Source organism: Tubulanus polymorphus, chromosome 2, assembly GCF_964204645.1.
Source record: "Tubulanus polymorphus chromosome 2, tnTubPoly1.2, whole genome shotgun sequence".
In the NCBI taxonomy this organism is placed as follows: domain Eukaryota; kingdom Metazoa; phylum Nemertea; class Palaeonemertea; order Tubulaniformes; family Tubulanidae; genus Tubulanus; species Tubulanus polymorphus.
Window position 1 is genome coordinate 24,051,014 of NC_134026.1, and position 16,998 is coordinate 24,068,011.

A 16,998-nucleotide genomic window follows, 5' to 3' on the forward strand; every position below is an offset into this window, starting at 1 on the left:
ATAAGTACAATCATTGTAAATGTGTTTTTCCTGCTACTGGTTATCAAACCTTTAAGGAAATTATACGTTATGATAATAATATAATCATATATCTATCGAAGGAATTGATATATATGTCGTTGATCGTCTCATTATTAACCATAAGCTCAAGTTTGATTCTTTTCACACAAAGTATGTATAGATAGATGGCGAATGTAGCCGTTTCGCCTGTCGTTGCAACGATGCTGTCAAAATATATTAGCTAAATAAGAGATAGATGATATATGAATCAGGTTAAGTAATGAAGATGTAATACAAAATTAAAATTGAGCGAAAAGAAGATTAAAAACCATTCACTTAATTTATGTTGCGTTCTTATTTCTAATTAGCTCCTACAGGTTACAGGCGTAAAGAATCGTATAAAAAATCCGTCCCTGAGGATTTGAATACAATGACGGCTCGTCCGCGCATGGCCATAATTACATCGATTTTCGGCTAACGAGAGTGATCAGATTTTATATTGCGACGTGATATTAATTTCAGTGATAGAGAGGAGCAAGTACTCTTCGCTAGGCGCGAGTCTAATAACTCGGTACAATGAATACATGTAACATAAAGCGTTCGGGGTTTTAACTGAAAATAACGTTTCAGACGCACGCGGACTAGTTGAAGTTAATGACATGTTGTATGTGCTGCTGCAAGCGACGCAAAATTCTATTGAGATCAACGCAAGATCACTACCTTGCACGACAGCGAGTATCTAATCACACCTTTGGCCGTAGCGGCGACTCCGGTCGATTTTCGAGTTCGGGCACCGTCGACGACAAATCGCGGCCGAAGTTCGCACGTTGTCTACACTCGCAACTGAAATCACACGGCATTGGGTAATAATATTATCACCGTTGCTACATAATCTCTGGCACATATTACCATAAGCGACCTATTATACGTAAACCGAAATAAAAATTCGGAAGCTCGACACGTGTTGTATTAGACAGCGCATAATATATATTTATTCATCCCATGGAATAAACTCGTCAATTTTCAAAGATGCCTGCTATGGATGGGATGAACTGTTGTGGCGGTAGAAATAAATTCGAACCGGTAAGTTTGAATTATTATCACATGTTATCATCATTACTATTATGATCAGTATCATTAAATACCCGTTGTTTTTATATTCTGATAGTTTCCAAAACTTTTTCCAAACTGTTACTCGATAAAAACTAAGTGGTTTTTAGTGAATGAGAACATCATCGAATGAAATGTTCCGCAAAAAATACTTATTTGTGGACTATTTCTCGGTTCTATTTTGTATTCGATTTCGAATAAATTCTTTTCTATATAAATTCTATATTCTACATATTTTCTTTGCCAATAATAGTTGCGTTGTTGGGGTTAGTTTTTTTGTATGCATTCCACGGGGATCCGATGTATTAGGTGTTTTATCTTCCAACGTGACAGGACAGACTGCGCAGACCTAACGTGAATCGGTTATGGGGCAGATTGCGGAATAAAACATCATTGATTTCAGACCGGTTGAACGCTGACAGGATATTTCTGTCAACCATTGTAAGCCAGTTTATCTGTGTTGAACAGATTTTGTGCAAGTTATGGGCGCCTAAGATCAATGACGGCCGGTTGGATACATTTCCAATACTAAATATGCCTTCAATTTTTGGCGAACATTGTAAATGCCTTTTTATATTGGTAATTTGATCATGCGTGAAACGGACCTGCATTTAAGCGATAAGGTTCCTCAATAGAGCAGGGCATCATAAATTAAAGATTGCTCTGATTAGGGAATATAACCGCGTACATACCATCCGTGTTTTTAATTCTAATAATTTCCATAGCGACGTTAATTTGACTTTGGAAATGAGATTTACTGAACTTCCATTTCGTCAGTAAATATTTCTCATTGTGTCCACTTTAATTCATTAGCACTACGCGTCTGAGTAGAAAATAAAAAATGGTATAAAATCTCATTGTTTTGTAGTCTCTCACCTACCATGTATAATTAGTTCAACCAGTTCAATGATGATATCGTGATTATTTTTCTTGATAATCGATCGATAGAGTAATCGCTCATGTTTACCAAGACCTCTTTCTTATCTCCTGTTATCTTCGGCGGCCGATCACTACCAGTTCATAACCAACTAGTTCTAACTAGAATAGAAGTCTGTTAGGAGAGAATGTTATTAAAAAGAATGTTGAAAATGCGATCGTTATATTTGATGAGTGTAAAATAGGGAAACTAAAATTTCTAATTTCCCCTCGATTGATTGATTGGACCTATTTAAATTCCATCACTATTCTAATCGTAAAGGCTATCCTTAAACATCGGCTGCAAGGGGGGAAATAGGGTTCATATCAGTGACAACCAGAGCAATAAGAATTCCTACGAAATTGAAAACGTGATATATATTTCCCCTGGAGATATAACATTACCGGTGCATCTCGAGACAGAAGCTATCCCTTTGTGATTTGTCATGAACGGGTAAAGATAATACCCAAACCCAGAACCAAAATTTGAAATAAGTTCAACTCTCTTTAGAGAAACTGACAACGTGGAATTACGCTCGAAAAAGATGTTTGAAAGGATTTCAATGCCTCGAAAACAAATCTCAAGTCTTATACAATATTCCCTAATAGACTTTCATGCTCGATACGCGAAAATAGTAGCAAATAAATTTCATTCGTAAAGATTATACAATTTTAATGAAATTAATGTGCATTTATGGGTATTCAAATTCAATGAACATACATGTAAAACTGGATCCGTAATTTCTGTGTTAATTGTCTATGTAAAAGATAATCAGAAATGATTATCCATATCAAGCCAGATGGTATCTAATTTTCATCCAAATATATGCAACCTGGCAATCTTCCATAGGTGTGGGATGATTTTATACGCATCAACGTGGGATAATCCGACCTTTTAAATATGCGCATCGCTAACGGAAAACTGCAAATGAAATTCAACTAATTTGTCCATTTTCATTATCATTATTCGTTTCGTCGATTCTTAACTTATATGGCACCAATAGTAGTGATTATGATGATAATGATCTTTATTCATCAAAGCTAAATCGCATCAGCTGTACGATAATGATTGAGTAGCGCAAAACTTGTTGCCAACATCTGAAAATGTCGAATACCAATATCCATTTTGGTCGGGAATTCACCCACAACCACGGGGTGGGAGCGCGTGGTGTTGTAGTGTAACTGTTCGGGCATACCGATGAATCATTCCCAGATGATATTTTTTTAGTCGGGGCCGGGGGTTCTGATTTTTTACGGTGGGTTGTGACGTAAGTAATGTTGTGAGTTTTCTTTTCTGTCGGCCTTGTGATTGTATGACCTTATAACTCTTTTTATACTTTACATGTTTACATGTTTACATACTTTACTATTTTGTTCTTTTATCTTATCCACATTGTTTGTACTTTATTGACTTCATGCTCAAATGTTTTATATTGTAAGATTTTAGAGTTCCATAAAGTTATTTTCTATTCCTCCATCACAATTACCCGTCTCTGTCTCCTTATGAATATATATGTCAGTACACCGTGTGAGTAAAATACTATCAGTATCAGTGTCAATCTAAAGAGAATCCCACAATAACATAACGAACAAATATCAGGTCCGAAAATGTTTTCTCAAGCTTCATTCCTGAAGATGACTAATAGAATATAGTCGAAACGTCGAATGAATTACTAAAACAAGTAAATATTTTTCGGACTTAATATTTTTTCGATACCATTGTGGAATTCTCTAGATTATCGTCAACATACGGATATAATATCAGTATCAAATCCCATTAAGGCAATAAGGTCGACAATGCAAACAATTCCACGACATTAGATGACTGCGCTCCTTAGATGAATACTAGATTTTGTTTTTTAAAACGAATTATTCTTTTTATAACTCATGAAAATCATATCAATTCATCCCTAAACATGGTCAAATATAACATAAAAATCTGTACATAATATTTGATATTCAAAGTACTGTTGCAAATGCGATTTTGGGATTCTGATGTTAATGAGAAGTCATTGCAAGTCAAGTAGACTGGACTTGGGAATTATTTGTTATGCTATTGGTCTTTGACACTTTCTGTTTGTTATTACAGTCATTCATGGCTAATCAAGTCGTCGTTCGTAGATTGATTATCGTGAATAGTAGCACAACTACTACAGACTCGCGTTAGCTCATTTTTCCATAAATACCAATTCCGTATTTGAACCACGAAATCATTGAATCTCGGTTTATTAGCGTTGAGTTGAAAGTGTGTAAGTGTTGTGCTGTCATCTGTGCATACGACTGTGAAAGTTATTAGGTATCTTTGCTTTTTTCATTTTTCGAAGAATTTGACAAAAATTTTCAAACAATCTGAAAATTGTGGCTGCCGACAAAAGAACTGCTATAACGAACTTTTCCGCCGCGCGGTTATTTGCAAGTTGCAGTGTTTGCAACTGCAATTAAGGGATTGTTTTGAGTGCCGATCTGAAAATGATTTGCCTTTGCAATTCTCAATATCAAAACCGCGAGAATAATTTTGAATTGACAGAATTGGACGATATATTGATTTTCTAAGTAAATAGCAATCCTGGATAGCCAAGTCATCAACATTCACGACTGTACTGGCGTCCGGTTCTACACGCAATCTGAAGGCACTTGACCAGGTGACGATATCTTCCGGGCAAATATGCAGTTCGCTGCATGCTAGTATGTTAATGGACGTTTCGATACCGTTCTTCCAGCGAAGCACGATTTATGAAAATATGTCGCGGGTGATTAGTCGTAAGCTGATCGATGTATAACAACCGAAAGAATACCAGTTACACTTGCTCCCTGCCATTCCGCCGTTAAATCTGATACCAATGTCGATTAAGCCCATGGCCCCAGATATGGATAACGAAAATTTGTATTTCGTCAAAGTGTTTACACTTGTATGACAATTAAAAATAAAGTGAACAAAACCATTAACACAGATGGCGTTACTTTTTCACAATACACTATCTTAATTGATGGACAAGTAATCATTTTAATTAGTATCACTTAGGAGAGCATCTTCTACGTCTGAACATCCCTAACTAATATTTTCCAATAGTATCTGTAGATTGACTGCGAGCACAGATATGGAACACAGAAGCTCTACAAATTTGAAGATAGTCGGATTACGAGTGTAGTATCTTGGTAAAAGGTCTCTTCTAAGTGAGTTGTACGCAAGGCAGGAAAGATGTATACACCTGTTGCATCTGGCGTTACTTTCATGTCTGTTTACACGCTATCTTCATTCAAAAGTTACCTTGATTTTCCACATGTATATGTGAAAAAGTCATCGCGGCGTCTGTGCCGTATTAGAGGTTAATCCGCTATTAGATGTTAGAATAAAAATCAACTTTTATTCCATGTGACGTGATAATCCTTCCCACGTTCAATTACTATAAAAAGTGTGTTCCGTAATCAACAACTGCGTATATCGCTAATCGGATTCACAAAATTAAAATGGACTCTTATCAGGTATTGCAGCCTCTGATTTGGGCTAATGTTATTTCTCGCCGAAATCCAGAAAACCAGAATATTATTCGCTTGATAACGAATCTCGTCCGGAAAACATAATTTCCTTACGAAACGGATCATGTGCACTGACACGATGATTCTGCGTGTGATATCATAAACTTTCTCGCGTGAAATTGATGCAGATGATCATGATCGGTAGTGATCGCTAAATTTTCTAGGATGAGCAATTTCTGATGTCATTTGACGGATGGATGAATTGTGAAACAAATAAAGAATGACAACACAAATATTCGCATCGAACCTATTCGGCCGCTGCGAAGCATTTTGTTTAAAGCTTGATACCCAAAGTTAAGCCTACAATATTCATATCAACACTAAAAACTACAAATCGTCCGTTGTTACTTTTGACATTTATGATGCAAAATGATTCATAGCAAAATGTATGTCTGTAATTGAATTGCAGCCCACGACGAACGCAAATCATGAAGAAAAGATTCCAATCGATGGACCTTCCGATACCTCGTCTGAAGACAGCGAAAATGCGAGGGGACATTGGGGAAAACAGCTCGATTTCATATTATCATGTGTAGGATATGCAGTTGGTTTAGGGAATATATGGCGTTTCCCTTATCTATGTATGCGAAATGGAGGAGGTATGTAAAACTTAATTAACGGGGCTGGCAATATCCACATGGGACCTTTATATTACCACGAGTTAGTTATAATCATGACACCTGTACGTTCCGCAACGGTACATCATGGTGGTAGTTGCAGAACCCAATGAGCCACATCGAGCTGTATATCTACAACTGTGATGAGTAATAAATAAATACAATATTATAATGAGCATGATACGTAGCCTCCGACTTTGGGCGGAATTGAAATTTGAAACTTTTAAACTACGCGATATGAAAAATCAGTTTATCTCAAATGCAGGTTGTTTACCAGTACATAGGTAGATGTTATGAAAAGCTTTTCTGAATATTCCAATGTACTTCCAATTTCAGGGGCGTTTCTCATACCTTATTTCACATTTATGGTGTTGGGCGGTATTCCCTTGTTCTTTATGGAATTATCGATAGGTCAGTTCTCCAGCCTGGGGCCACTGTCTGTTTGGAAATACTGCCCGTTATTTCGAGGTAAGTACCATATCATAAGTGGCATCGGAGTCAATAGCCAAAAGCGACACCGTGATGTTATTCAATATATCGTTTTTTATAGGGAACACGAGGCTTAGGGGTAAAAGATCCGATGTTTCATTTACTTCGGAAGGACCCCAATGTTCTTCTAGCTTAGCATGAAATAGAATCTTAACATTGGAAAATCCGATCCAAGCATTTGATTCAATATAGACTAACTGAGAGAAGTTGTAATTCTAATTCTGTAATTTTCAATGGTTATTCTGTACAACTGTTTCAATTTTACAGGTATTGGATGGGGAATGATTATCGTCTCAGGGATATATACTCTCGATTATAACGTCATTATTGCGTGGATTTTATTCTACTTGGGAAACTCTTTTTCCTGGGAATTACCGTGGGGATCATGTAAAAACGACTGGAATACACCAAACTGTCGGGAACGTGGCTCGGCGGCCAGCATACTAGTCTTATGCAATAGTAGTATAAGTGATTGCACGGAAAATGCAACTTACAGTATAACAACTCCTCTGAACGCTACGGCAAATATCACCACAAATATAACAGGACGAATCATGTCTCCGGCCGAGGAATTCTGGCAGTAAGTATACTAATTCTATCCGGAATGCAGAGTTTGTGATTTGGGGCGTTTAATTAACAAACCGGTCTATTGGCTAGCACATTTCTGAGTCGCAGTGGCTTTAGTTCATAGAATTTCAATGTATATTACATGCTGAACGCATCAGTCTCTCGATAGTCTTTGCTTTAGATTATCGTGGTGCAATCCAAGAAACTGAGATAAGCCGACTTAAAGTCTTTCCCGTGAATACAAAGAATGTTTCCGCGGAACTGGATGATGGAAATCCAACCAAAGGCGATTTGGTCCTATACACTCGAACATGTAAACGCGATATTTACAAAGGCCGCGTGTGCCGTCATTAGTTCAGGGTCAACTATATCTAACGGATGTCGATTCTATTGGGGTTTCGCGTCGGAATTTACGGTGAGCCGTCTGTCTCGTCAGGAAACGAGCTTCTGACAGCTCTACGGCTTTTATCCTTCGCATATTATTGAATTTTTGCCTTCAGTTTAAATCAATTTATAAGATGCCAAGCCCTAAAGAATTCGATGATTTGATTCGAAAGCGGATGGTCTTGAATAGGTTTCAATGCGAGTGATCCGCTGAGGGAAGGATTTAGGATATCGACCTCGATGATTATGACTTCTCTTCGTCGGGAAATTATTTCGCAGCGCTAATGAATTAGTTTCTCGTTTCGCTAAGGGAATTCCAAGTGAAAATAAAAACGAACATAGGTTGTAATTATATCATGATTAACACAGCCTCTCTTACTCGGAGAAACACGTAATGTCTTCATAATTTTCAATTTCGAATATCGTGCGCAGATACGTTTTTCAATTTCTTCTTAGCCACGCTGTCAACATGGAATTGAAATATCCAAAGCCAATAACTTTAAAGCACAGGTCGCATTTTAGTGTGAATGCGTTGTCAATCAAGTAAAATGAAGTATTCTATTATTTATAGATTTAAAGTTTTAGACATGAGTGATGGAATTGGAACCTTTGGTGGATTACACTGGCAATTAGTTTTATGTCATCTCGCCAGTTGGACGATTGTATTTTTCTGCTTGATAAGAGGCGTCAAATCATCGGGAAAGGTAACTTCAATTCAAACTTAGATTAGCCCGGCTAAATCCCACGAGCCTTCGCCGGGAACCTGGCGGGCGTATTAATAATCGGTATTTGGGTTGCAAAGGGTTGATTCACATTTACAGAGCAATCTCGTCGCGAAATACGGCTCTTTCCGATCTCCGATATCAACTAACTGTATTATTCACAGAATGCACCGTTTTGTTCACATATGTCGTTTATATTCACATGACAAACACAGATCTCGGCGCCTGGAGGTTTTCATCCATATATTCTTAAGGTCACAGACGATGTAATCTGTAATTTTCGTTTCATGATTTATTACATTCATAACTACAAGAGACAAAGTGCGAATGTGTGAAATCTAATAAAGATCACAGATCTACTCAGCGCGCTGATGTTTCCTCGCTGCAATGATACGTGTAAAAGTAACGAAATCAGTACTCGGTATTGACATTCTTTCGAGCAGCAAACAGATTCATCTTTCCATGTCCAGAGTAATAAAGCTCGGCTTAGAAAATGGAAAATGTAGCGCTAGCACAATTATTGAAGAGTCTTTTTACTTTTTCCAAGGTTGTGTACGTCACCGCTACAGTGCCGTATTTTTTTCTATTCGCCCTACTCATCAGAGGCGCTACTCTGCCCGGTTCACTAAATGGAGTCAAATACTACATTTCCCCGGACTGGAGTAAACTACTCTCATTCAAGGTACGTTGTTATCATTCTAGAGATTTGAAGTGAAGACAATCAAATTCAATCTTTTGGCTACGATTTATTATATGGTTTAAATGCAGATTGGGGCCCACGACCAAATAACGTGTTATCTTTTTATAGATTTGGGCTGAAGCATGTATGCAGATATTCTTCTCACTGGGTCCCGCATGGGGCGGATTAATAACAATGGCCAGTTACAACAAATTCCATCATAACTGTTATCGGTAAGTTTGACATTCCCCAAGGCAGTCTCACGACGAATCCCCGCCGATGGATGATACAGAATAGAAGGTCCGACGATTTGAAATATCTCATAGTTGGTGTTAATCATTTTCATTTTTATGTACTTATCCTCTGGAAGCTGAAAATCTAATTTAAACTGTTCAACCATACATTATTGGTGAATGTCATTTATGAGTCTGAGTTGCGGTAAGAAAGGCTGATTTGAGCTGTATGTATTCATGCATAAACTGATAACGACTGAAGCATTTCAAGAGACATCCTTTACATCGATTCAACCTGGCCACTGCAAAAACTCATTTGATTTTCAGATAAATGTTTCGGGTTTAATACGTGTGTCTCACTCGGTACTGGTCGTGTTACGGTATAGTTCAAGTTGTCTTTAATTCCAGTGGTTTATCGCGTCACTAGTTAAATATGCCAGTTGTATCGTATTTGATAAAAAATGAAATAGCTATCAGCATCATGTTTCTGATTTGCATGGCGTCCATTGAAGGTGGATATTGTCGATAAAAAGATACGACTGCATGAGGTTGACTTTTATTGCCTTCCACGTCTTAACGTATTCGACACTATTGTAGTGTATTTCCTGCGCTTAATGATTTTCTTTTCTCGCTTCGGCTTATAAAGCAAGGCATTAATTCTGACAGGTCGACGAAACCGTATCTTTCCATGACGAATTATCATTGGTAGCGAGAGGTTTCAGTTTCATTTCGATATTCTAATTAATGTCCATCAGTTGTATACATATATGTGTGAATTGTATGCTCCAGCTAATCTAGACATCAATATAACGGGAGGCTGTGCAGACAAAAAAAGAATCACAGGTGGCAGTCCGCCGATTTTTACCCATCGGATGGGTACAATATTTTCTGTTTTTCCGATGCTATATAGAGTATCTTTCACAATACAAAGTACTTTTTTCTAGGCGTATGTTTGGGATACGCATTCTTCCGATGACATTAAGAGGAGCTCCATACATATATACACGTATTGTTTCTTTTTTTATTATTATGTTTTCGATGGCCGAGTGAGAAAACGGGAAGCGCGGGACTGGCGCGTGCAGTTAGGTCCAAGTACTCAGACACGATTTTGCTAACTGGGAAATATTATGCGGCCGCATATCAGCTTCCGCTTTTTTGCGTTCATGTAAAATAGTAATATTATCTAAAATCGATAATTTTCTAGATATGAATCAACAAAATTCTAATATCCGATGCGCTGTGAATACAATACATATGAGAAAATCATAACCAATCACACGGCAACGAAATGATAGCGAGACTTATGACGAAAAATTTAGAACCTTTTCTCCGCCGTCGAAGAGCCAAAAATGGCTTTACCTTGCAATCAATTTTATGGAATGATTTTTTATATAATCAATAAAAATGAAATTTTCTATAAAAGATATCGTTATACCGCCTCAAACATTTCGCAACTTTCCAGTTGAAAAGTTGTATTGTGAATTCGCCGAAAAAGATAAAAGGGAATTCCAATGATTGACAGCGATTGATGAACAACCCCCTGTTTTCCATCTACAGAACACTAGTCATTCTGAGTTAAAAAGACGTTTACAGCAATTACGTTTGTGTCACGTTGAAAGACGAGCCGAACGAGTTTGCCGTTACACCACCTACCATAAAGAAATCATCATGCATGGTGTTATCGATGTTATAAAGTGTAAATATTGGAATCAATAATGACAAGAAGTTTATTGCGCTGAAAATGAAAGATTGGGTATAATAAATATCCTTAGAAATGCCTATTTGACAAGGCTTCTTCGACTGTAATTTCGGATTCGATGTCGTTAAGTGATTTCCAATATAACAATGGTGGTTCTGATGCTCTTATAGATAACATGTATCTATCAGTTTCCAATGCGTCAATAATTTGGGACAGTAAACAAAAGACGGACTGTTTGCATTTAATGTTCCTTACCAACTTCCGCAATATTGCCTCAGACACGAGTGATGGAGTATTATTTTCTTAGCATTACTGTATCGACGATAGCGGGCCACGATTTCAAAGACCTACAACTAAGCCAAAAAGGATACTTGGCAGTTACTTTGCACCGCTACTGCACCTATGTCCATATAAAAAACCCACCACACCTTGCTGACAAGGTGGTTTTGTTTTGAAGTAGGAAATCGAAGGGCAGATGCAGATATAGTTGGATGGTCGGTCAAATGTACAGAATTCTTTGTTTAAATCGAAGCAATTTCGGTTTTAATTAGTGTCTAACAAACGACTGATTCAGTTTAGTTTTTGTGTCTGCCAACTTTGAAATCATCTTTGACATCAAAATCACAGTGTAACCTTGCCATCCACAATACTCAACTGATGATCTGAAGACAGGTCGAGATCAGATCGGCATTCCATATACCGGGTAAGCCGATGGTCGAGCTAGTTGAACGATCTGCAATAAAATGCCCAGTTGAGAATCGCAGTAATTCCCTCCAACATTCCATAAATAACGTCCAACACGACCGGGTTGTGGTAACGAGAACATAAACGCACACATACATCACACAATATACATATGGCTAATATCTTCTTGACAGTTACTTTTCTCATTTATCTCCGGGCGTTTCCGAAGCAGGTGATCTTCTTAGCGGGTCGCCACCAGTCTTATTCAAATTCTTTACCGATTATCCAGAATTGCTTAATCACGCGTGGCTTCACTTTTCGCTGAATGATAATCGAGGTGAACTATCAAATAAATTTGACAGCCTGTGATGTATTTAATCACCTAATGGTCTATTCCGTGTCAGCAGCATCCTAGGGCTAATATTCCCAGTAAACATTATTTTTCGTAGTAACGAATGAGTTATCGATAGACATTGGCGCGTTTTTACACGCGTTTCATGTAGTGTGTAATTAGATGTATTTTCAATCTATTTGATATTCCAAATAAATTTCTAAATACAATATTAGAATTCTAACAAATCCACTGCTTTTCAGTGATGCTTTCATCGTACCATTGGTGAACTGTGGGACTAGTTTTTTCGCTGGTTTTGTCGTATTCAGTATCATCGGCTACATGGCACACGAAGCGAAAGTTCCCGTCGAAGACGCCATTACTTCCGGTTGGTAGATTCGAATTTCTCTCGGAATTACATGACAAAGATCCTTCAATTTTATTGTCCAACTGAAATAAGAGAAGAGTAACATGTAATAACTTGGAAATATTTGGTTTAAATTGTTGGAAAATGTCTTTTTTCAATTCATTTTCAAGATTGATATGATTTTACTAATAACATTTATATTTCCTTTTACAGGCCCTGGTTTAGCATTCATCGCATATCCAGAAGCGCTTACGAAACTACCTGGGTCAGCAATTTGGGCAGTTTGTTTTTTCATAATGTTATTGACAATAGGGCTGGATAGTCAAGTAAGTAATGTATATCATCATTGGTATTTTGGCCCTTGTTCGGAGATAATGGAAACCTGATAAATAATCGATTATACGAAAGGTGTTGAGTGCATTTATGAATAGCGTTGATGGAAGAATCGATACATCTCGAGAGGCTGGGAAAATCGTCAAAAATCTCTATGCCTTTGTGGTGTGTTTCCTTGCAATGATTTCCATTATAAATCTAACATACGCTAGCTAGTGTCCTTTGAAGAATTCCCTTGACCACACTCACGCTCTTTCATCACATGAGACGAGCTTTTGAAGATCTATAAAAAATCTTATTTGTTTATTATACATTTCCTTTTGATTTTCGAAGTGATTTGTGCACATTGAACTGTTTATTATCATTTCTACTAGTTTGTAACATTTGAGACGCTTACGACTGGATTTGTCGACCAATTCCCCAAGCAATTGCGAAAAAGAAAATTACTGTTCACTTTTTCGTTGGTTATACTCGAAGTAATCGTTGGACTTCTTACAGTTTGTCGGGTAATACATATTTAACATATACGAAAGATACGAAACAGTTTCTAATGCTTCATCTTTATGAATAATCACGTCGATGGTGTCTGTGTTACTTTTCTTCTGATTCTAATTCCAGGCTGGGATATATTGGTTTCAACTAATTGACTGGTATAGTGCCGCTTTTTCAATTATGTTGTTCGCAATTATCGAGTGCCTTGTTCTATCATACATATACGGTAAATTTGATGAACATATCGTTTCACTTATTTACGTAATATTTTTAACGTAGCATAGGCATATCCCCATTCACTAGCCAATCTGAATAGTTATTATATCAGACTTTTGCTCTTTAATGAACCTTTATGCAATTTTTTTCGTTCCTCTCAGGTTTGAACCGGTTGTATGATGAGATAAGAATGATGATAGGTTATTACCCAATATTTGTCTGGAAAATTTGTTGGTGTGCGATAACCCCGCTGCTTCTTGTAGTAAGTACTACGAAAACCGAATGATTTTTTGGAATGAATATTATATGTTGCAGGAATTATGGTCAAAAATGTTTTGTCTGAGAAATATCTTAGCAAAACTACAACGTCATGAGACAGTGATAGACATATTTAAAAGCATGTAAAGTTTGTGTGAATCCTGAACAATTTTATTTTCTGTGTTCTATTTTATCCAAGATATAGTCTAAAATTATTTCAATCTTTTTGTTGTTGAATTTTTGCATTATAGGTATGTCTTCTGTACGCATTAATCAAGCAGGTTGCACCTTACTATGGAACCTATTTCTATCCACCCTGGGCTATTGTCGCTGGATGGACGATTGCGAGCGTCTCGGTCGTTCCTATACCGATATTCATGGCGCTAGAATTACGCAACGCAAAAGGAACATTCTGGGAGGTTGGTATAGATTTATGATTTATTTGTATTAGTCTTAATTTCGTATAAACACTCATTAGCAAATGCTGATAAATCCAGCTGAAATACTCGTTTTTAAATGTTTGTAATGCTTACATTCACAAAACTATACGTTAGTTCACGCGAGCATTTTCACGATTATTTATACGAAAAAAAAAAACTTTCAGAAATTGAAGTTCTGTATTACACCAGATCCGACCTGGGGTCCAGCAGAACGGTCGATACGAGAAGAAGTTAACTACGGTGCCCCACCGCCGCATGAAGTAAATGACGCATCAAAAATAGCCATGAAAGATCTACCTAGCGAGAAAACGGCGTTTTTGCATAATTCCAACATCCCTTCGCCGGCTGAAGTTTAGTTCCACGCAATGACCGATGCTGATATCATTGTATCGTATAACATTTAGTCATTGCCAAAACTTTTATAGTATCTCACTCGTAAACCACTAGAAAAAGGTGGATATTTTGTCCCTAGAACTAAGACGCTTCTGTAGCAATGTGATATAGATTTTGCAACGCACAGAACTTCCTCACTTTATAGGAAGCGTCCTTCGTCGGTACATCAGCTCGGGTTCAGTTAGGCTCAGTTAGGCACAATTGGGCTCAGTTAGGCTCAGTTGGGCTCAGCTAAGGAGTGATAACCAGGCTAGCACGTGATATGAAAACAACGATTAAGACGCTCCATTATTTCATTCATCAGATTGTTTCAAAGGGTAAAGCTATATATGTATCGGAATATATCATGTATTGAACTATATTAAAGGAACAAATAGAGTTTGTATGAATAAATTTGAGAAAATCTTCCCATTATATGGGGAGCTTATGTATTCTTAGACTAGGCAATTGCACTTAGTGATCCGCTGTTATTCATTAAGCCTTTGCTATCAATGAATTAGCAATGAATATGGAAATTCGTCTACCTCGATATAAGGTTCAAAATTGATTTAGCATATGATATTAACGTTATGGCTTACAAAAAATATTTTAAAAATATTGTACCCTCTACATATCGTTTCATAAGAGCAATACTAATATTACGTATATAGAAACTCAGAATGGACGAATCTTTCGATGATCCATAAGAAAGAAAATGTTCATCATACAGATTGAGAAATTCTCGCAAATAAATGAAGTTCAGATATCTTGGAGAGACTGAACAGTTTTATAGATATCGAAATAAAAGACATTTTGGAAATCATAGTTTAGGCTACAGGGAGGATTTTTTAGACAACATCTTTTTAAACAATCCTTACATCTATCCCAAAAATTAAGGATATCAATGAAAAATCCAATACATAATTGTATAAAATATGAAATAGATGCAATTGAATCGACGTTGTTGCAAAATTTTTTACTTTTCCTGATATTACAACTGTAAAGAAAATGTTGATATTGATATCCACTCATTTTATCCACTCCAAAAAGCTATGCAGAGTGAATTTCAGTCGGCATTGGCCGCTGAGTCTTGTCGAAATGTGAAATAACAACGGATTAATGGCACCATGCTTTGATAAATCTCACTGGTCTTCAATTGGTAATTATCATATTTATCACTCAAATATATATCATTTTTTATGGAAAGCTAACGCAACATTGTTCCCTATTTCCTATCCTAGTACACACGAAAATGAAACAAGAAGTGAATTCAAATATGTACATTGCATGATGTCAAAATTTGAAAGCTATTTAATGATTCAATTAATAACTTTAGATAGAAAAATTGTACTTGGAAATGTTTGTGCAACGACATGTACCTTTTTGTCTCTGTCTTTCTAGTCCCGCACATTCTAATGGCTTAAAAGATTAATAATGCAAATATGATATAAAATTAACTGAATCATATATCTTTATAGACATTAAAAAAGATTGTTTTTAGAAATTGTGAACAATATACCTCATATCCTAAGTTACTATGTATATGTAATAATGTTTTATGTAGGGCCTATTGACTTCGTCACTAAGATCCTAGTTTCATCAAGCCTACGTAATAAACTAGTTCTAATGCCTATCACATCTTGGCACTAGCGTTATGTACAACGACACAGCTAAACCAACCGTAAAGATATTCCATTAGATTTATGAGCAAATCTCAAAGAACAGCCAAAAACACATTAGCCTCCCGATCGGGTACAGAATACTGTGACGTGTGAAAATCATTATGGCATAGATGATACTTCTGTAGTATCGATATACAGACCGTTGAGTCTTTTTACCAATTGTGTATATTTGAAATTTTGCTACTAAATATATTTAGCTGTTAATGTTATAGATATAGCAGATATTATTAGATTATGGTATTTCAATTACTTAAACTTATATATCCAAAAAATATTTACCTGTTAAAATTTTAATGATTAGGACCTAGTGTCAACATGGCAGCGACATAGCTGATAGTATATAGTTGCTGTAAATAGTCAACTACTGTAAATATTAATTCATTTCAGTATCAATAAAATTACCCAAAACGTACAAAGAGTTTCATCGTTTATCTTGTTATCTTTACTGGGTGCGATGGCAAGTAATCAACAATTAAATGCGTTATTTCAAAATTTGTATTGTTCCCTTTCTTTGTAATCGTTATCGGGTCCTAAGAATTGAGCATGAAAAATAGGAAAATGAATACAAAATTACCCCGGACAATTCTGGTTCTTCTATTGCTGTATGAGTTCATGTGTATCACCGGTAAGCAAATGTCAGTAATAGGCTATCCATCGATTTTCTAAGATATTACAAACAGAAGAGGCGTGATGATTTTGGGAAGTGCACTGCTTGTGAAATTGCAGGAAATGTTTCGTGTCTCAAACTGGATACTGATAGAATGAAGCGAGATGGTTCGGATCCGGATTATGAGGTATGATTTTGTTTATACTGATGTCTGATGATGCAGATAATAAATGTATAACGGATTTTCTATTGATAACATTTTTG

General features: G+C 36.6%; 1 protein-coding gene across 2 annotated transcripts; it reads left to right on the plus strand.

The window, feature by feature from the left end:
* Positions 1-654: 654 nt before the first annotated feature.
* On the plus strand, positions 655-16,535 carry LOC141898404 (sodium- and chloride-dependent glycine transporter 2-like). Of its 2 annotated transcripts, none has more exons than XM_074784262.1 (14): positions 655-1,083; positions 5,727-6,161; positions 6,516-6,647; positions 6,936-7,248; positions 8,191-8,323; positions 8,889-9,023; positions 9,150-9,253; positions 12,231-12,355; positions 12,548-12,660; positions 13,042-13,173; positions 13,286-13,385; positions 13,537-13,637; positions 13,885-14,052; positions 14,238-16,535. In XM_074784262.1, the coding sequence occupies exons 2-14, from the start codon at positions 5,951-5,953 to the stop codon at positions 14,427-14,429; spliced, it is 1,959 nt and encodes a 652-aa protein (XP_074640363.1). In that variant the 5' UTR covers positions 655-1,083; positions 5,727-5,950; the 3' UTR covers positions 14,430-16,535. The 2 variants fall into 2 exon arrangements, with proteins under 2 accessions (XP_074640363.1, XP_074640361.1); XM_074784260.1 differs by having other exon boundaries at positions 5,972-6,161.
* Positions 16,536-16,998: the final 463 nt, after the last annotated feature.

Coding starts and splice junctions, on each gene's coding strand:
- LOC141898404 (XM_074784260.1), top strand. CDS start 1,030: ATGCCTGCTATGGATGGGATGAACTGTTGTGGCGGTAGAAATAAATTC. Junction 8,324..8,888: donor GCGTCAAATCATCGGGAAAG/GTAACTTCAATT, acceptor ACTTTTTCCAAG/GTTGTGTACGTCACCGCTAC. Junction 9,024..9,149: donor GTAAACTACTCTCATTCAAG/GTACGTTGTTAT, acceptor ATCTTTTTATAG/ATTTGGGCTGAAGCATGTAT.